Source organism: Calonectris borealis, chromosome 31 (genome assembly GCF_964195595.1).
Source record: "Calonectris borealis chromosome 31, bCalBor7.hap1.2, whole genome shotgun sequence".
Lineage (NCBI taxonomy): Eukaryota > Metazoa > Chordata > Aves > Procellariiformes > Procellariidae > Calonectris > Calonectris borealis.
In genome coordinates, this window is record NC_134342.1 from 1,139,729 (window position 1) to 1,159,110 (window position 19,382).

At 67.4% G+C, this 19,382-nt stretch overlaps 2 protein-coding genes across 4 annotated transcripts; one reads left to right on the top strand and one right to left on the bottom strand.

The window, feature by feature from the left end:
* The first annotated feature begins 737 nt into the window (after window positions 1-737).
* COLGALT1 (collagen beta(1-O)galactosyltransferase 1) lies at window positions 738-10,603 on the top strand. Its single transcript, XM_075134191.1, has 12 exons — window positions 738-976; window positions 1,325-1,435; window positions 1,872-1,989; window positions 2,085-2,219; window positions 3,180-3,384; window positions 4,490-4,609; window positions 4,875-4,951; window positions 5,479-5,585; window positions 5,693-5,825; window positions 7,588-7,715; window positions 7,797-8,003; window positions 10,269-10,603. Exons 1-12 carry the CDS (start codon window positions 738-740, stop codon window positions 10,534-10,536), a joined length of 1,848 nt encoding a protein of 615 aa, XP_074990292.1. The 3' UTR covers window positions 10,537-10,603.
* On the bottom strand, window positions 9,238-19,309 carry PRKCSH (PRKCSH beta subunit of glucosidase II). Of its 3 annotated transcripts, XM_075134190.1 has the most exons (17): window positions 19,081-19,309; window positions 17,912-18,023; window positions 17,704-17,820; window positions 17,515-17,610; window positions 16,587-16,644; window positions 16,359-16,476; window positions 14,933-15,062; window positions 14,393-14,477; window positions 14,225-14,303; window positions 14,046-14,126; window positions 13,665-13,802; window positions 13,475-13,565; window positions 12,997-13,066; window positions 12,591-12,680; window positions 12,040-12,114; window positions 11,851-11,950; window positions 10,237-11,150 (listed from the first exon to the last, which is right to left on the bottom strand). In XM_075134190.1, exons 1-17 carry the CDS (start codon window positions 19,240-19,242, stop codon window positions 11,016-11,018), a joined length of 1,737 nt encoding a protein of 578 aa, XP_074990291.1. In that variant the 5' UTR covers window positions 19,243-19,309; the 3' UTR covers window positions 10,237-11,015. The 3 variants fall into 3 exon arrangements, with proteins under 3 accessions (XP_074990289.1, XP_074990291.1, XP_074990290.1); XM_075134188.1 differs by lacking the exon at window positions 17,912-18,023 and having other exon boundaries at window positions 9,238-11,150; window positions 19,081-19,306; XM_075134189.1 differs by lacking the exon at window positions 14,933-15,062 and having other exon boundaries at window positions 19,081-19,306.
* Window positions 19,310-19,382: the final 73 nt, after the last annotated feature.

Consider the following 19,382-nt stretch of genomic DNA (forward strand, 5'->3'; position numbering starts at 1 on the left):
GGAGATGGGGTGGGGAGAGGAGAGTGGGGAGAGGAGACGGGGTGGGGGGAGAGGGGTAGAGGAGGGGGAGAGGGGGCAGGAGGAGCTGGAATGGAGGAAAGGGGGCAGGAGAGGGCGGTGGGGCAGGGGGAGAGGGGCGGGGGGGGGGTGGAGGGAGATGGGGCAGGGGACAGAGACATGGGGTGAAGGGAGATGGGGGAGAAGGAGATGGGGTGGGGAGAGGGAAATGGGGTGGAGGGAGATGGGGCAGGGGGAGAGCGGCCGAGGAGGGGGAGATGGGGTCGAGGGAGAGGAGATTGGGGAGAGGGAGATGGGGAGGGGGGGCAGAGGAGGGGGAGAAGGGGTGGAGGGAGATGGGGGGGGGGAGAGGAGATTGGGGAGAGGAGACGGGGTGGGGGGAGAAGGGGTGGAGGGAGATGGGGCAGGGGGAGCTGGAATGGAGGAGGGGGGGCAGGAGAGGGCGATGGGGTGGGGAGAGGAGATTGGGGAGGGGGAGGGGGGAGAGGGGCGGAGGGGGAGGGGGGAGAGGGGCGGAGGGGGAGGGGGCAGGGGGAGCTGGAGTGGAGGAGGGGGAGGGAGCTAGGGCCGGGGGCTGCAGCGAAGAGGCGTGGCCACGGCTCGGGGGCGTGGCCAGAGAGGGGACCCGGCCATAGAGGGGTCTGCCCCCGGCCGGGAGGCGTGGTCGCCGGCGGGGGCGGGGCGGGGCGGCGGCGGGGCGGAGCCGCGGGCGGCCCAGGATGGCGGCGGCGCGGCCGTGGCCGCTGCTGCTGCTGGCGCTGGCGGCGGGGCCGGGGCCGGGGCCGGGGCCGGGGCCGGCGGGCGGGTACTTCCCCGAGGAGCGCTGGAGCCCCGAGTCGCCGCTGCGGCCGCCACGCGTGGCCGTGGCGCTGCTGGCGCGGAACGCGGCCCACGCGCTGCCCGCCGCGCTGGGGGCGCTGGAGCGGCTGCGGCACCCTAAGGAGCGGACGGCGCTCTGGTGGGCGGGACACGCGTGGGGGGGGGGGACAGGGCTGATGGGGGGACACGGGGCTTGGGGACACACACGGGGCGTGGGGGGACACGGGGCTGATGGGGGACACTGGGCGTGGGGGGGATAGGGGGCGTGGGGGGGACACGGCGTGGGGGGGATAGAGGGCGTGGGGGGGACGCGGGGCTGATGGGGGGACGCGGGGCGTGGGGGCGGACAGGAACCGTGGGCGGACGTGTTCTTGGACGGCACCCCGGTGGGCGGGACCCACGGGGCTGATGGGGGCGCGGGGGAGACACGGGTGGGGACCCACGGGGCTGATGGCGGGGGGGGGCGGCGTGTCCGGTCCCCACGCAGGGTGGCGGTGGATCACAGCGTGGACAACACGACGGCGCTGCTGCGGGAGTGGCTGGTGCGGGTGCGGGGGCTCTACCACCGCGTGGAGTGGCGGCCCATGGAGGAGCCGCGGTGAGTGGGAGGGGTCACCCGTGGGGAGGGGGGGGCGGGGCTCGCGGAGGGGGAGGCCTGGGGGTTGGGGGTGCTCGGAACCGAGGGGTGGGGGGGAGGCGGCCTCGGGGGAGCCCCGTGGGCTGTGGGTGCTCGGGCTGTGCCGGGGGGGGCGTGGGTTGTGGGTGCCCGGCCAGTGGGGGGTGGAAGGGGGTGGGGGGGTCTCCCGTGGGCTGTGGGTGCCCACTTTTGGGGTGGGGGGGTCCATGGGCTGTGGGTGCCCAGCCTAAGGGGGGGTCCCTGCAGCTTGTAGATGCCCAAGTCTGGGGGGGGTCCCAGGTTCAGGGGAGCCCCGTGGGCTGTGGGTGCCCGGTCTCGGGGGGTCCCCACGGAGCGGGTGGGTGGGTGCGGGGGTGGGCGGCTCTCAGGGCAGGAGCGCAGCGTGGCCCCCCCCCAGGTCCTACCCCGACGAGGAGGGCCCCAAGCACTGGTCCCCCTCCCGCTACGAGCACGTGATGAAGCTGCGTCAGGCGGCGCTGGACTCCGCCCGCGCCATCTGGGCCGACTACCTGCTGGTAAGGGGGTCCCGGCGCCCCGGGGAGGGGGGGACGCGGCCCCACGGCGGCGGCGGCTGACGGCGCCGGTCGGGCGTCTCGGTGCCGTCGGGCAGTTCCTGGACGCCGACAACGTCCTGACCAACCCCGACACGCTGGGGCTGCTGATGGCGGAGAACAAGACGGTGGTGGCGCCCATGCTGGACTCGCGCGCCGCCTACTCCAACTTCTGGTGCGGGATGACGGCGCAGGTGAGAGCCGGGCGGGTGCCGGGTCCCCTGGGTGCTGAGTGCTCTGGGTGCCGGGTCCTCTGGGTGCTGGGTCCTCCAGGTCCTCTGGGTGCCGAGTCCTCTGGGTCCCCTGGGTGCTGAGTCCTCTGGGTGCTGGGTCCTCCAGGTCCTCTGGGTGCCGGGTCCTCTGGGTCCCCTGGGTGCCAAGTCCTCTGGGTGCCGGGTCCTACAGGTCCTCTAGGTGCTGGGTTCTCTGGGTCCTCTGGGTGCCACATCCCCTGGGTGCCACATTCTTCAGGCCCAACCCTCCAGGCACTGGGTCCTCTTTGTCCCCTGGGTGCTGGGTGCCGTGTCCCCTGGGTGCCATGTCCTCCAGGCACTGGGTCCTCTGCGTCCCCTGGGTGCCATCTCCCTTGGGTACTGGGTCCTCTGGGTGCCGCATCGCCTGGGTGCCGGGTTCTCCAGGCACTGGGTCCTCCGCGTCCCCTGGGTGCCGTGTCCCCTGGGTGCTGGGTCCTCTGGGTGCCATGTTCCCGGGTCCTCCACGTCCTCTGGGTCTTTTGGGTCCCCTGGGTGCTGCATCTCCTCGGTGCCACGTCCTATGGGTTCTCCGGGTAGTGGCTCCTCCGCATCCCCTGGGTGCCGGGTCCTCTGGGTGCCGGGTCCCCTGGGTGCCAGGTCCCCTGGGTGCCGTGTCCCCTGGGTGCTGGGTCCTCTGGGTGCCAGGTCCCCTGGGTCCTCCACGTCCCCTGGGTCTTCCGGGTCCCCTGGGTGCTGCATCTCCTCGGTGCCACGTCCTATGGGTTCTCCGGGTACCGGCTCCTCTGCGTCCCCTGGGTGCCAGGTCCCCTGGGTGCTGCATCCTCCGGGCACCGGGTCCTCTGCACCCCCCCGGTGCCGGGTCCTCCGGCCGCCGCATCCCCCCCTCCGGCCGCCGCCCGGGGCCGAGCCGGGCGCCCAGGCGGTTCCTGCCCCTGCCAGGGTTACTACAGGCGGACGCCGGCCTACCTGCCCATCCGGAAGCGGGAGCGCCGGGGCTGCTTCGCGGTGCCCATGGTGCACTCCACCTTCCTGCTGGACCTGCGGAAGGAGGCCTCGCGGGCGCTCGCCTTCTACCCGCCCCACCCCGACTACACCTGGGCCTTCGACGACATCATCGTCTTCGCCTTCGCCTGCCGGCAGGCGGGTGAGGTGCCGGGGCGCTGGCGTTGGCTTTAACCTTGGGCTGGCCTTGGCTCTGGGCTGGCGTTGGCTTTAACTTTAGGCTGGCGTTGGCTTTGGGCTGGCATTGGGTTGAACTTTAGGCTGGTCTTGGCTTTGGGCTGGCGTTGGGTTTAACTTTAGGCTGGTCTTGGCTTTGGGCTGGCGTTGGGTTTAACTTTAGGCTGGTCTTGGCTTTGGGCTGGCGTTGGGTTTAACTTTAGGCTGGTCTTGGCTTTGGACTGGTGTTGGGTTTAATTTTAGGCTGGCGTTGGCTTTAATTTTAGGTTGGCGTTGGCTTTAACTTTAGGCTGGTGTTGGCTTTGGATTGGCATTGGCTTTAACCTTGGGCTAGCATTGGCTTTAAGTTTGGGCTGGCATTAACGTTAACTTCAGCCCCGCTTAACTTCAACTTCAGCCTCGCTTAACTTTAACTTCAGCCTGGCATTAACTTTAACTTCAGCCTGGCGTTAGCTTCAGCCTGACTTTAACTTCAGCCTGGCATTAACTTTAACTTCAGCCTGGCGTTAGCTTCAGCCTGACTTTAACTTCAGCCTGGCATTAACTTCAGTCTGGCTTAACTTCAGCCTGGCTCAACTTTAACTTCAGCCTGGCTCAACTTTAACTTCAGCCTGGTGTTAACTTTAACTTCAGCCTGGTGTTAACTTTAACTTCAGCCTGGCTTAACTTCAGCCTGGCTCAACTTCAGCCTGGCTCAACTTTAACTTCAGCCTGGCTCAACTTTAACTTCAGCCTGGCTCAACTTTAACTTCAGCCTGGTGTTAACTTTAACTTCAGCCTGGTGTTAACTTTAACTTCAGCCTGGCTTAACTTCAGCCTGGCTCAACTTCAGCCTGGCTCAACTTTAACTTCAGCCTGGCTCAACTTTAACTTCAGCCTGGTGTTAACTTTAACTTCAGCCTGGCTTAACTTCAGCCTGGCTTAACTTTAACTTCAGCCTGGCGTTAACTTTAACTTCAGTCTGGCTTAACTTCAGTCTGGCTTAACTTCAACTTCAGCCTGGCGTTAACTTCGGCCTGCCTTAACTTTAACTTCAGCCCCGTTTAACTCCAGCCCGCCTTAATTTCCAGAGGTCCAGATGTTCGTCTGCAACCGGGAGGTGTACGGGTTCCTGCCGGTGCCGCTGCGCTCCCACAGCACCCTGCGGGACGAGGCCGAGAGCTTCCTGCACGTCCAGCTGGAGATCATGGGTGAGCGGCGGGGCCGGGCGCCGCGCCCAGCGCCTCCGTGCCCGGATCCGGCCCCTCGGGACGGGGCGGGGGGGGGGGACGCGCCGCGGCTTCGTCCTCGGCGCACAGCGAAGCTTTGTGCCGTCCCGGCGCACAAAGGCCCTTTGAGGAGCCGGGACGGAGCCGCGCGGAGAAGCCGGGGCCGGGGGGGGGGGGTGGGGGGGGGTTTATTCCCGCTTGGCTCCGGCGGGAGCTCCCTGGGTTTCTCCCTCCCTTCCCCCCGCAGTGAAGCACCCGCCGGCGGAGCCGTCCCCGCACGTCTGGGTGCCCCCCAAGGTCCCCGACAAGATGGGCTTCGACGAGGTGAGCGCCCCGCGCCCTGGGGGGGGGGGGGGGGAGTATTTTGGGGTGGTTTTCTCCTTTTTCTGGATTTTTGGGTTTGTTTTTTTCTTCTGAATTTTGGGGGTTCCCCTGCCTCTTCTGGGGTTTGGAGTCCCTCCTCCTTTTTTTTCTGGATTTTGGGTCGTTGTCCCCCTTCTGGATTTGGGGTGTCCCCCCCCCCGCCTTTTCTTCTGGATTTTGGGGTTTTCTTTTCCCCCTTTTCTTCTGGATTTTGGGGTTTTCTTTTTCCCCTTTTCTTCTGCATTTGGGGTTCCCCCCTCCCCCCCTTCTAGTTTTGGGGTGCCCCCCCACTTTCTGAATTTTGTTTTGTTTTTTTTAGCCCTCTCTTTGGGATTTTGGGGTTTCTTTTCCTCTCTTCTGGACTTTGACTTTTTTCCCCTCTCTTCTGGATTTGGGGGTGGGGACCCCCCCCATATTCTGGATTTTGGGGTGGTTTTTTTGCCTCTCTTCTGAATTTTGGGGTTTTTTTTTTTTCCCTTTCTTTCCAGGTTTTCATGATTAACCTGAAGCGGCGGGCGGACCGTCGGGAGCGGATGCTGCGGACGCTCTACGAGCAGGAGATCGCCTGCAAGCTGGTGGAGGCGGTGGACGGCAAGTGAGTCCGAAGGGCCCGGGGAGGGGCCGCGGTGCCCTGGGGGCCGCTCTCCGGCGGGGATTTTTTCCTTCGGGAAAGGTCCCAGGATGGAGCCGGTTGGTTTGCAGGGCCATGAACAGCAGCGAGGTGGAGGCGCTGGGCATTCGGATGCTGCCGGGGTACAAGGACCCCTACCACGGGCGGCCGCTCACCAAGGGGGAGCTGGGCTGCTTCCTCAGCCACTACCGCGTCTGGCAGGAGGTGAGCGGGGGACCCTGCGGGGGGCCCGGGGGGGCGAGGGGGGCCCTGAGCCCGGTGGTGACGAAGGGGACGAGACCCTGATCCCGACGGGAAGGAAGGGGAGGAGTCCCTAGTTCTGACAGCAGGGAATGGGAGAAGTCTCTGATCCCGATGGGGAGGAAGGGGACGAGTCCCTGATCCCGATGGGAAGGAAGGAGATGAGTCCCTAATCCCGATGGGAAGCGACAAGTCCCTAATCCCGATGGGAAGGAAGGGGACGAGTCCCTGATCCCGATGGGAAGGAAGGGGACGAGTCCCTGATCCCGATGGGAAGGAAGGGGAGGAGTCCCTAGTTCTGACAGCAGGGAATGGGAGAAGTCCCTGATCCCGATGGGAAGGAAGGGGACGAGTCCCTGATCCCGATGGGAAGGAAGGGGACGAGTCCCTGATCCCGATGGGAAGGAAGGGGACGAGTCCCTGATCCCGATGGGAAGGAAGGGGACGAGTCCCTGATCCCGATGGGAAGGAAGGGGACGAGTCCCTGATCCCGATGGGAAGGAAGGGGACGAGTCCCTGATCCCGATGGGAAGAAAGGGGATGAGTCCCTAATCCCAATGGGAAGGAAGGAGATGAGTCCCTGATCCCAATCGGAAGGGACAAGTCCCTAATCCCGATGGGAGGGAAGGGGACGAGTCCCTAATCCCAATGGGAAGGAAGGGAACAAATCCCTAATCCCACTTGGAAGGAAGGGAACGAGTCTCGAATCCTGATGGTAACAAAGGGAACAAGTCCCTAATCCCGCCAGTAAGGAAGGGGACAAATCCCGAATCCCGATGGGAAGAAAGGGGACAAGCCCTTAGTCCTGACAGGAACGAAGGGGACGAGTCCCTAATGTGGATGTTAAGGAGGGGGCGAGTCCTTCATCCCGACGGGAAGGAAGGGAACAAGTCCCTGATTCCAGGGGGAAGGAAGGGGATAAATTCCTAATCCCGATGGGAGTGAAGAAGATGAGGCCCTAATCCCACCGGTAAAGGGGAGAAGTCCCTGATTGTGGTGGTAACGAAGGGGACGAGTCCCTGATCCCGAGGGGAAGAACGGGACCGAGTCCCTGATCCCGAGGGGAAGAACGGGACCGAGTCCCTGATCCCAAAGGGAAGGACGGGACCGAGTCCCTGATCCCAAAGGGAAGGACGGGACCGAGTCCCTGATCCCGAGGGGAAGGACGGGACCGAGTCCCTGATCCCAGAGGGAAAGATGGGACCGAGTCCTTAATCCCGAGGGGAAGGACGGGACCGAGTCCCTGATCCCAAAGGGAAGGACGGGACCGAGTCCCTGATCCCGAAGGGAAGGATGGGACCGAGTCCCTGATCCCGAGGGGCAGGACGGGACCGAGTCCCTGATCCCGAGGGGAAGGATGGGACCGAGTCCCTGATCCCGAAGGGAAGGACGGGACCGAGTCCCTGATCCCAAGGGGCAGGACGGGACCGAGTCCCTGATCCCAGAGGGAAGGACGGGACCGAGTCCCTGATCCCGAGGGGAAGGATGGGACCGAGTCCCTGATCCCAAAGGGAAGGACGGGACCGAGTCCCTGATCCCAAAGGGAAGGACGGGACCGAGTCCCTGATCCCGAGGGGACCGCGGGCCCCCCCCGCTCTCGGCTGCCGCTCCGGCCGGGCACCGTGGCGGCCCCGGCGCTGCTCCCGTCCCTCCGGCCTCGAGGAGAACCGGGCGGATTTTTCCTTTTTCCTGTAAAAAAACCCCGGCTTTTCCGTTCTGTCCCCAGATCGTGGCGCGGGGGCTGGGGAAGTCGGTGGTGTTCGAGGACGACCTGCGCTTCGAGATCTTCTTCAAGCGCCGCCTGATGAACCTGATGCACGACCTGGAGGCCGAGGGGCTGCCCTGGGACCTGATGTACGTCTCCTCGCTAATTACCCGGCCGCTAACGACTCGCCGGCCTTAACGAGGGCGTCATCTCTCTCTCTCCCCTGACAGTTACATCGGGAGGAAGCGGATGCAGGTGGAACGTCCGGAAAAATCGGTGCCGCGAGTGAGGAACCTGGTGGAAGCGGATTATTCCTACTGGACGCTGGGCTACGTCCTCTCGCTGCCGGGCGCCCGCAAGCTGCTGGCGGCCGAGCCGCTGGCCAAGATGCTGCCGGTCGACGAGTTCCTGCCCGTCATGTTCGACAAACACCCGCTGTGCGTCCCCGGGGCGGGGGGGCGGGGGGCGTCCCGGGGCCTCCAGAGATGTTTCTCCTGGAGATGGGTTTTGTTATCCCGTTGGGTCGGGTTCTTCGGATCCGTTTCCCCTCGGAGTTGGTTTCTTGTCACCTTTTCTTGTCTCTTTGGAGCTGTTTCTCTTTCCCCGTGGTCACGTTTCCCTTTGGAGACGGTTTCTTGTCCCTTGGGAGATGTTTTTCTTATCCCTTTGGATCCATTTCCCCTCAGAGACCATTTCTTGTCCCTTTGGCACCATTTTTTTGTCCCTTGGGAGATGTTTCCCCTTGGAGATGCTTTCTTGTCCCTTTAGGAGACACTTTCCGTGACCCTCTGGCTCCATTTCCCCTCGGAGACGGTTCCTTGTCCCTCTGGAGATGTTTCTCCTGGAGATGGTTTTCTTATCCCATGGGATCTGGTTCTTTGGATCCATTTCCCCTCGGAGTTGGTTTCTTGTCCCTTTTTCTCGTCTCTTTGGAGCCATTTCTCTTTCCCCGTGGACCCATTTCCCCTCAGAGACCATTTCTTGTCTCTTTGGCACCATTTTTTTGTCCCTTTGGAGATGTTTCCCCTTGGAGATGCTTTCTTGTCCCTTTAGGAGACACTTTCCGTGTCCCTTTGGCTCCATTTTTGGCTCCATTTCCCCTCAGAGACGGTTCCTTGTCTCTCTGGAGATGTTTCTCCTGGAGGTGGTTTTGTTATCCCGTTGGGTCGGGTTCTTCGGATCCGTTTCCCCTCGGAGTTGGTTTCTTGTCCCCTTTTCTTGTCTCTTCGGAGCTGTTTCTCTTTCCCCGTGGTCACGTTTCCCTTTGGAGACGGTTTCTTGTCCCTTGGGAGATGTTTCCCCCTTGGAGTTGGTTTCTTGTCCCTTTTTCTTGTCCCTTGGGAGATGTTTCCCCTTGGAGATGCTTTCTTGTCCCTTTAGGAGACACTTTCTGTGACCCTTTGGCTCCATTTTTGGCTCCATTTCCCCTCGGAGACGGTTCCTTGTCCCTCTGGAGATGTTTCTCCTGGAGATGGGTTTTGTTATCCCGTTGGGTTGGGTTCTTTGGATCCGTTTCCCCTCGGAGTTGGTTTCTTGTTCCTTTTTCTCGTCTCTTTGGAGCTGTTTCTCTTTCCCCGTGGTCACGTTTCCCTTTGGAGACGGTTTCTTGTCCCTTGGGAGATGTTTTTCTTATCCCTTTGGATCCATTTCCCCTCAGAGACCATTTCTTGTCCCTTGGGAGTTGTTTCCCCTTGGAGATGATTTCTTGTCCCTTTAGGAGACACTTTCCGTGACCCTCTGGCTCCATTTTTGGCTCCATTTCCCCTCGGAGACGGTTCCTTGTCCCTCTGGAGATGTTTCTCCTGGAGGTGGTTTTTGTTATCCCATTGGGTCTGGTTCTTCGGATCCGTTTCCCCTCGGAGTTGGTTTCTTGTCACCTTTTCTTGTCTCTTCGGAGCTGTTTCTCTTTCCCCTGGACACGTTTCCCTTTGGAGATGGTTTCTTGTCCCTTGGGAGATGTTTCCCCCTTGGAGATGGTTTCTTGTCCCTTTAGGAGACATTTTCCGTGTCCCTTTGGCTCCGTTTCCCCTTGGAGATGGTTCCTTGTCCCTCCGGAGATGTTTTTCTCATCCCTTTGGAGGTGTTTCTTGTCCCTCTGGATCCGTTTCCCGTGGAGCCAAGTTCTTGTCCCTTCGGAGACGCCTCCCTTGGAGTCACTTGGTGTCCCTTTGGAGCCATCTCCCCTCAGAGCTGCTTCCTTGTCCCTTGGGAGCTTTTTTCCTTGTCCCCTGGGCTCCGGTTCCCCTCGGAGATGGTTTCTTCTCCCGTGGGAGCCCCTTTGGAGCCGTTTTCCTTGTCCCTTGGAGCTCCTTCCCTCGGATCCGGTTCCCTGGGAGCTGTTTTTCTTGTCCCTTTGGATCCATTTCCCCCAGACGGTTCCTTGTCCTGTGGGAGCTGGTTTGTCTCATCCCTTTGGATCCGTTTCTCTTGGATCCGGTTCCCTCGGAGCCATTTTTCGTCTCCCTTTGGCTCCGGTTCCCCTCGGAGCTGATTCCTCATCCCCTCGCATCCCCTTCCCTCGCCGCCATTTTCTCCGCCTGCGTCCCCTCTGCCGCTTCCCGGGGCTTCGCTCCGGCATCCCGGGAGCTCCCCGTGTTCCTCGGACCCGTTTCTCTTCCCAAACCCTTTTGCGTTCCAGTGGGAAAAGGCCTTTTTCCCGTTGTTTCCCCCCCCCCCAAACCCCCTCCTTTCTCTCTCCCCAGCGCCGACTACACCAAACACTTCGCCAAGCGGGATTTGGTGGCGTTTTCGGCGGAGCCGCTGCTGGTGTTCCCCACCCACTACACGGGGGAGGAGGGGTACGTCAGCGACACCGAGACCTCGGTGGTGTGGGACGACGAGGCCACCGCCACCGACTGGGACCGCGCCAAGTCCCAGAAGATGAAGGAGCAGCAGGAGCTGCGGCGGGAGGCCCAGAACTCCGACGTGCTCCAGTCCCCCCTCGACAGCGCCGCGCGGGACGAGCTATGACCCGGCAGGGGGTGGGGGGGGGTGGGGCACGGGGAGACGCCGCGTTTAAATTCTATTTTTATTTTTATTTCTCGGTTTGGAAAGTGATGGAAATGGCTGACGCGCCCCCACCCCCCTCTACCGGGACCCTGCGGCCCCCCCCCCTTTCCCCGGCTCAGTCGCAGTGTCCTGTGTGTCCCCCCCCCCCCACCCAAACCCTCCCCCGAGGGGTCCTTGGGGGGGGTCACGGTCCCTTGAGGTCCTGGCAGCTCCCGCTGGGCTGTGGGAGAGGGAAACTGAGGCAGGGACCCGCCCCCAGGACAAGGGGGAGCCCCCTCCCGGACAAGAGCAGCGGGGAGCGTCCCCCAAGGGGAAACTGAGGCACAGCCCAGGAGGCCGTGGCCATGCGAGGCGAGTCCCCGTGCGAGGCAGGGGGTTCCCCTCGTGCGAGGCAGGGGGTTCCCCTCGTGCGAGGGGGGCGTGGACGGCGGTACCGGGGGTCAGAGCTCGTCGTGGTCCTCGTGCGAGGGGGGCGTGCGACACGCGGCGGGCGTCACCAGCTCCATCAGGTACTCGCAGCGGCTGGGCTCCGTGGTGGCCGTCACCGCCGTCTCCGTCCCGCAGGACAGCTTCACCTGCGCGGGGGGCTCAGTGGGGGGCCCGGGGACACCCCCCCAGGGGTCACGGGGCACCCCAAGTGTACAGGGACTCCCCCCCCCACCCAGGGGATGGGGGACATGGGGCACCCAGGGACAAGGACACCCTGGGGGATGGTGACACCACCCCAGGGGACATGGGGCACCCCGAGGGGACAGGGACACCCCCTCAGGGGACAGGGATGTGGGTCACGCAGGAGGAAATGGGGACACCCCGGGTTGATGGGGATGTGGGGCACCTCTGTGGGCTGGGGACACCCCAGGGGACACGGGGACACCCCAGGGGACGCCCCAGGGGACACGGGGACATGGGGACGCCCCAGGGGGGCACCCACAGGGACGCCCCAAGGGACACCCCAGGGGATATGGGGATGCCCCAGGGGGACACAGGGACGCCCCAGGGGACACGGGAACACCCCAGGGGACACGGGGACATGGGGACACCCCAGGGGGGCACCCACAGGGACACCCCAGGGGATATGGGGACACCCCGGGGGACACGGGGACACCCCACGGGACACGGGGATGCCCTGGGGGACATGGGGACGCCCCGGGGGACACCCCAGGGGATATGGGGACACCCCGGGGGACACGGGGATGCCCTGGGGGACATGGGGACGCCCCGGGGGACACCCCAGGGGATATGGGGACACCCCGGGGGACACGGGGACAGCCTCACCGTGGTGGCCCGGTTGGGGCCCTGCCAGCAGCCCGTCCCGTGCTCGTACTTCATGGCGCTGAAGCGATCGTGCTCGGGGCCGGCCCAGGCGCCCCACGTCCTGGGGGGGGAGGGGACACGGGGACAGGTGAAGGGGGGGGGACACGCAGGGGACAGGGGCCGCCGCGGTGTCCCTGCAGGTGCCCTCACCCCAGGTTGGTCTCGGCGCCGCCGTGTTTGGGTTTCTGGGAGACGCGCTTGAAGGGGCAGAGGCGGTAGATGTACCTGGGGGGGGGGCACGGTGACGGGGGGGGACACGGGGGGACCCCACCCCCCCCCCGTGTCCCCCAGAACTGTCCCCCGCGTCCCCATACCTGCCTCTCCCCCGTGTCCCCTGAACCCAGCCCCCCAGTGTTCCCACAACTGGTCCCTGGTGCCCCCCACTTCACCCCCCCCCCAGCACCCCCTGCACCCAGACCCTGGGCCCCCCCGAGCCCCCCAATGTCCCCATACCTGCTCCCCCAGACCCCCCCCACCCCCTCCCCTCTCCCCAGCCCCCACCGCCCCCCCCTTCCCCAGCCCCCCAGTCCTCCCAGTCCCCTCCCAACCCCTCCCCAGCACCCCCCAGCTTGGCCCCCCCCCCGATGCCCCCCATACCCAGCCCCCTCCATGACCCCCGTACCCCCCTCCCCCATGTCCCCAGCCCCCCCACGCCCCCCGATGTCCCCCGGCCCCCCCGATGTCCCCCGGCCCCCCCTCACTCGCTGGTGCCCAGCTCGTAGCACTGGCTGTACAGGTAGGAGAACTCGCCCTGGGGGCCGAAGTCGAAGGCCAGCTCCTGCTCCAGGGCCCTGCCGGGGTGGGGGGGTCACGGGGGGGGGCAAGGACACCCCCAAGTCCCCCCCCCCCAGCCCCCCCAAAAAACCCCAGCACCCCCAGACCTCCCCCTCAGCCCAGGGGGAAACTGAGGCACGTGGTGCAAAGAGGTGACGGGTTCAGCGTGTGTCCCCACCCCCCCCGAGGGGATTTTGGGGTCCTCCTTCCCCCCCCCCCAGGAGTTTTTGGGGTGTCCCCCCTCCCCCCCACAATGGGAAGGGACAGAGGTTTTTAGGGTGCCCCCCGCCTCCCAACAAGGGGGGTCTCGGGGGTCCCAGGCGCCCGCCCCACCTGATGGACTCCTCGGCCTCCTTGAGGGCTCGCTCGGCCTCCTCCAGCTCCTCGCGGGCCTGCTGGGCCGCTGGGGGGGCACAGGGGTGAGGGGCCCCCCCAAACTGGGAGCAGCCCCCCCAAACTGGGAGCAGCCCCAGAACCCCACGGGGGTCACCCCCCCATCACTTATAACACCACAGGCCCCCCAAAACCCCATCACCCCCCCCACAACCCCCCCCCTTTCCTCCCAGAGACCCCCCAAAACACTGCAGCCCCCCCCTCAGTACACCCCAATCCCCCCCGAGGCCCCCCCAAACCCCCCCGGGGCCCCCCAAACCTCCCCTTGATGCCCCAAACCCCCCCCCCGACACCCCCCACAACTCCCCCAATATGTTGCAGCCCCCCCCAAAACCCCTCAATCACCCCCCCCAGCTCCCCCCAAACAGCCCCCGGGACCCCCAAAATCCCCCCCCGCCCCCCTCAGGACCCCCCGTACCATCGATCAGGGCCTGAGTGGCGGCGTCGAAGGGGGGGGGCGGGGGGGGCTCCTCAGGACTCTTCTCCTCCGGGTGCTGCGGGGGGGGCACCTGGGGGGGGGAGCAGGGTGAGGAGGGGGGTCCCCAACCCCCCCCATAGCGGGGTTCAGGGTGAGGGGGCCCCAGCTGTGCCCCCCCCCCCACCACCACCTTCAGCTCCTCCTCGGGGCCTTCGCCATCCTCTTCCTCTTCTTCCTCTTCAGCCTCTTCCTCCTCCTCCTCTTCCTCCTCGGGGGGGGTCTCCTCCAGGGGGGGTTCGGGGGGGGGTGGGGAGGGCTCAGCTTGGCCCTGCGCACAGTGGGGGGAGGGGGGGGGGGTCAGGCCACCCGGGTCCCTCACCCCCCTGCCTCAGTTTCCCCATAAGAACTTAATGTAGGACCTACCCAAACACGGCCGGGGGGGGCAGCAACGCTACCTGCCCACCCCCCCCCCGCAAAGCCCTGCCCCCCTCCCCAAAGGCCAGGGGACCCCCTAAAGCCTTGGGGACCCCCTAAAGCCTTGGGGATCCCCCCCCAAGCTTTGGGGACCCACCTGGGGCCGGTAGCGGTGCCTGATGGTGGCCCAGAGGCGGTCGCGGAAGGCGGCGGCGTCCACCGGGTCCCCCAGCAGCGCCTGGGGGGGGGGGACACGGGGACGGGGGGGGTCACCTGGGCCCCCCCCGCAAGGCCCGGGGCAGGGAGGGGAGTTTGGGGGGGTCCGGGGGGTCCCACCTGGGCTTCGTCCTCCGAGACGGCGCCGTCCCCGTCGGTGTCCAGCTCAGGGCGGGTGCGCAGCTCCGCCGCCGTCACCCTGGGGAGGGGGCGCGGGGTGGGGGGTGAGGGGGGGACCTGGGTGCTGTCCTGGGGGGTCCCCTTCTGTGTGTCCCCCCCCCAGCTCACCGCCCGTCCCCGTCGGCGTCCAGCTCGGCGAAGGCCTCGTCCGCCCGCGCTGCCTCCTGCGCCGCCGCCGCCGCCGCGCGCTGCTCTGTGGGGGGGGGGGGGCCCAGGCGCTGTGGGAGACCCCCCTGCCCCCAGCCGGGGGTCCCAGGAATCTGGGAGACCCCCACCCATGGGACCGAGACATCCGGGAAAACCCCCCTCCATGGGACCCAGGCATCTGGGAGACCCTCCCCCCCTGCCCCGGGGGGACCCAGGCATTTGGGAGACCCCCCTGCCCCCACCCGAGGGTCCCAGGCATCCAGGTGCCCCCCACCCACGGGGTCCCAGGTGTCTGGGTGCCCCCCCCCCCCACTGTGGGACGCAGCTGTCCCCCATCACCCACCCATGGGACCCAGGTGTCCCACCACCCACAGGGAACCGGGCACCCCCCACCCGTGGGGACCCAGGCGTCCGGGAACCCCCCACCCCGGGGGCACCCAGACGTGGCGGGGGGCACCCAGGCGTGGTGGGGGGGGGCACCCAGGCGTGGGGGGGCCGTACCCTCCCAGCGCCGCTGATGCTCCTCCTTGGCCGCCCGCTCGGGCCCCTCGGCCGCCTCCTTGGCCGCCCGCAGGGTCCCCACGCGCTGCTCCAGCCCCCGCCGGGCCTCCTGCAGCCCCCCCAGCCGCTCCTGCCGGGGGGGTCAGCACCTGGGACCCCCCGAGCCCCCACAGCCCCCCCCGGGACCCCCACACACCCCCCCCGGGATCCCTCCACCCTCTCCCGGGGCCCCCAACCTCCTCCTGCACCCCCAACCCCACCACTTCCCAGCCCAGGACCCCCATAAGCACCCCGGGACCCTCTCTATCCCCTCTGGGACCCCCCCACACCCCCCGGGACCCCCCCTGTGATGCCTGGGACCCCCACGTGCCCCCCCCAACCCCCTACATCCCCCGTGGAAGCCCTATAGGTGCCCCGGGGCCCCCTATGTCCCCTGGGTGATCCCTGTGTCCCCCAGGACGCTCTCTACCCCCCTGAAGCCCCCACGTGCCCCCCAGGACCCCCTACAGCCCCCAGGGGACCCCCACGTCCCCCCCTCCATTGCCCTGCACCCCCGTGGGCCCCCCCTCACACCCCCACGTGGGCCCCCCTCCATCCCCCTGCACCCCATGCGCCCCCCCTGCACCCCCGTGGGCCCCCCCTTACAGCCCCTGTGGGCCCCCCTCCCTCCCCCTGCACCCCGTGGGCCCCCCTGAACCCCCCCGTGGGGCCCCCCCCCACCCCGTGGGTCCCCCTTACACCCTCTGTGAGCCCCCCCCGCACCCCGTGGGCCCCCCTCCCTCCCCTCGCACCCTGTGGGCCCCCCATGCAACCCCCGTGGGCCCCCCTAACTGCCCCATGGGCCCCCCTCCATCCCCCCGCGACCCCCTGCATCCCCCGTGGCCCCCCCCGCACCCCGTGGGTCCCCCTTACACCCGCCGTGGGCCCCCCCCGCACCCCGTGGGCCCCCCCCGCACCCCCTGTGAGCCCCCCTAACTGCCCCGTGGGCCCCCCTCCATCCCCCCCGCACCCCGTGGGTCCCCCCCGCAGCCCCCATGGGCCCCCCCCCGCACCCCCCGTGGGCCCCCCTCCATCCCCCCGCACCCCGTGGGCCCCCCCTGCACCCCGTGGGTCCCCCTTACACCCCCCGTGGGCCCCCCTAACTGCCCCGTGGGCCCCCCTCCATCCCCCCGCACCCCGTGGGCTCCCCCCGCACCCCATGGGCCCCCCTCCATCCCCCCTGCACCCCGTGGGCCCCCCCCGCACCCCATGGGTCCCCCCCGCACCCCCCGTGGGCCCCCCTAACTGCCCCGTGGGCCCCCCTCCATCCCCCCTGCACCCCGTGGGCCCCCCTTACACCCCCCGTGGCCCCCCCCACACCCTGCGGGCCCCCCGTGGGCCCCCCCCGCACCCCGTGGGCCCCCCCGTGGGCCCCCCCCCCCCGTACCTGCTTCTCCTGGCGCCCGGCGGCCGCCTCCTGCACCAGGCGCTGCCGCAGGCCGAAGCCCTCCCGCGCCACCTCCGCCCGCCGCTGCAGGGCCTCCCGCTCCCGCCGGCCCAGCTCCCTGCGGGCACCGGCGTGGGGTGGGCACGGGGGGCACCCCCCCCGCGGCCCCCCCACCCCCTGCGCCCCCACTTCCCTCCCAGTTGCCTCCCAGTTGCCTCCCAGTCTCACTTGCAGGTGTTCTCGCAGGCGGCCCCGCTGTCGTACTCGTCGGTGGCGTCGCAGCAGTCTGGGGGGGGGGGGGAGGGGGTTCAGCACCCTGGGGACCCCCCCTGGGGACCCCGACACCCACCCGGGGACCCCAAGACCCCTCCCCAGACCTCCTGCGACCAGCACAGACCCCCTTGGGGGACCCCACAACCACCCCAAGGACCCCTGGGGACACCCATTAGCCCCCCCCGAGACACCAACACCCTCCTGGGGACCCCCAGAGACCTCCCCAGGGACCCCAACACCTCCTGGGGACACCCAAGAGACCCCTGGAGACCCCCACCCACCCTCTGGGACCCCCAGAGACCTCCCCAGGGACCCCAACACTTCCTGGGGACACCCAAAGGCCTCCCAGGGCTCCCCACCCACCCTCTGGGACCCCCAGAGACCTCCCCAGGGACCCCAACACCTCCTGGGGACACCCAAGGGCCTCCCAGGGCTCCCCACCCACCCTCTGGGACCCCCAGAGACCTCCCCAGGGACCCCAACACCTCCTGGGGACACCCAAGGGCCTCCCAGGGCTCCCCACCCACCCTCTGGGACCCCCAGAGACCTCCCCAGGGACCCCAACACCTCCTGGGGACACCCAAGAGACCCCTGGGGACCCCCACCCACCGTCAGGAACACCCAAGAGCCCCTTGGGGACCCCTACCCACCCCTGGGACCCCCAGAGAACTCCCCACGGACCCCAAAACCTCCTGGGGACCCCCCACCCACCCTCTGGGACCCCCAGAGACCTCCCCAGGGACTCTGACACTTCCTGGGGACACCCAAGGGGCCCTCCCGGGAACCCCCAACCACTCCGGGGACCCCCAGAGACCTCCCCAGGGACCCCAAAACCTCCTGGGGACACCCAAGAGCCCCCTGGGGACCCCCCCCCCCCACCCACCGCAGACGCCGTCGTTGACGTGGGCCGAGGGGATGTTCTGGGGCCGGTACCCGGCGTTGGTGCAGTGGAAGCGGCCGTTGGGACACGCCGCCGTCCCTGGGGGGAGGGGGGGGCGTAAGGACACCTGGGTCCCCAGAGAGGGGTCCCCAGTATTTTTGGGGAGGGGGGGGGGGGTGCGGGGGTGCTCACCGGGCTCGTCGGAGCCGTCGCGACAGTCGCAATAGTCGTCGTTGACCCAGGCGAAGGCGATGGTGGCGGAGCCGTCCAGGCAGGTGAAGGGTTTCGAGGCCTCGTAGAAATGGTGGTCTGGGGGGGGGGGGGGGGACATATGGGGGGGTCGGGGGGGGCCCTGACGCCGGGGTCCCCCCCCCCTCCCCCGGGTGGGTCCGTCACTCACTGGAGAGGGAGACGCCGCGGGGCCGCGTCACCTCCACGGCGCCCGGCAGCGCCGGCGGCACCGGCAGCAGCAGCGGCAGCAGCAGCAGCGGCAGCATGGCGGGACGGGGGGGCTGGGGGCGCGGGTCAGGCCTCCTGCCCTCCCCCAGCCCCTATAGAGCCCCCTATAGACACCTGCCACGCCCCCTTAGAGTCCTTCCCCCCCCCCAGGGTCTCCTATTCCCCCCATAAGCCCCCTGAGGGGCCCTATAAACACCCCGGGGCACCCTACAGACTCCCCAGCCCCCCTATAGACCCCCTCCTGGACTTCCTATAGTCACCCCCAGGGCCCCTATAGACACTTTCAGGCACCCCAGGTCCCCTAGAGCCCCACCCCGCCTGCCCAGGGCCTCATATAGACACCCCCAGACCCCCTAAAGACAGCCACGGCCCCCCAGCTGCCCCCCGGGGTTCCCTATACACCCCCCCAACCCCCTATAAGACCCCCCGGATCCCCTATAGGCCCCCAGAGCTCCCCACAGGACCCCCATACGTCCCCCAGGGCCTCCTATAGACCGCACAGAGCTCCCTATACGCTCCCCAGAACCCCCTATACCTCCCAGGACCCCCTGTATGCCTCCCATGGCCCCCTATAGGCTCCCCAGCCCCCTACAGGCTCCCAGAACCCCCTATACACCCCCCAGCTCCCCCATAGCTCCTCTATATGCCCTATACACACCCCCCAACGCCACCTCTACGTCCCCCAGGACCTCCTATAGAGCCCCCAGACCCCTACAGATTACCCAAAAACCTTTTGCACCCCCAGAACGCCCTATAGACCCCACAGAGCTCCCTATAGGCCCCATAAGACCCCCGTATACCTCCCACGACCCCCTATAGGCCCCCAGAACCCCCTATACACCCCCCAGCTCCCCCATAGCTCCTCTATATGCCCTATACGCCCCCTAACGCCCTCCTATGAGCCCCTCTAGATCCCCCAAACACCCCCTATAGGCGCCCCAGCCCCCTATAGGCCCCCAGACCCCCCCCCACGCCCCCCAAGGCCCCCGTAGCCCCTCCATATGCCCTATTCGCCCCCCAACACCCCCTATAGGCCCCCCCAGATCCTCCATAGACCCCTCGGGTCCCCTATAGGCCCCCCAACACCCCCTATAGCCCCTCCCCCGGTACCTCGGGGCCGTCCGCGCGCGGCCGGTTCAGGGCCCACACGGCGGAAGCGGAAGCGGGAAGGGCGGAACTTCCTGCCGGGCCGCGAGCGGAGGCAGCGTCCGGCCGCCGCCGCCATATTGGGAGTGGCGGCACCGCCGGCCCTGCCCTCCTGGGGGCCGCCATCTTGGGTGCGGCGGGGCGGCCAATGAGCGGCCGAGCGTCCGGTTGCCATAGCGACGAGGCGGCGGGGGTGGGGCACGGAGCGGCCGGAGCCGGGGCAGCACGTGCGTGCGGAGCGGGGGGGGGGGGGGTGGGGGGTCCCG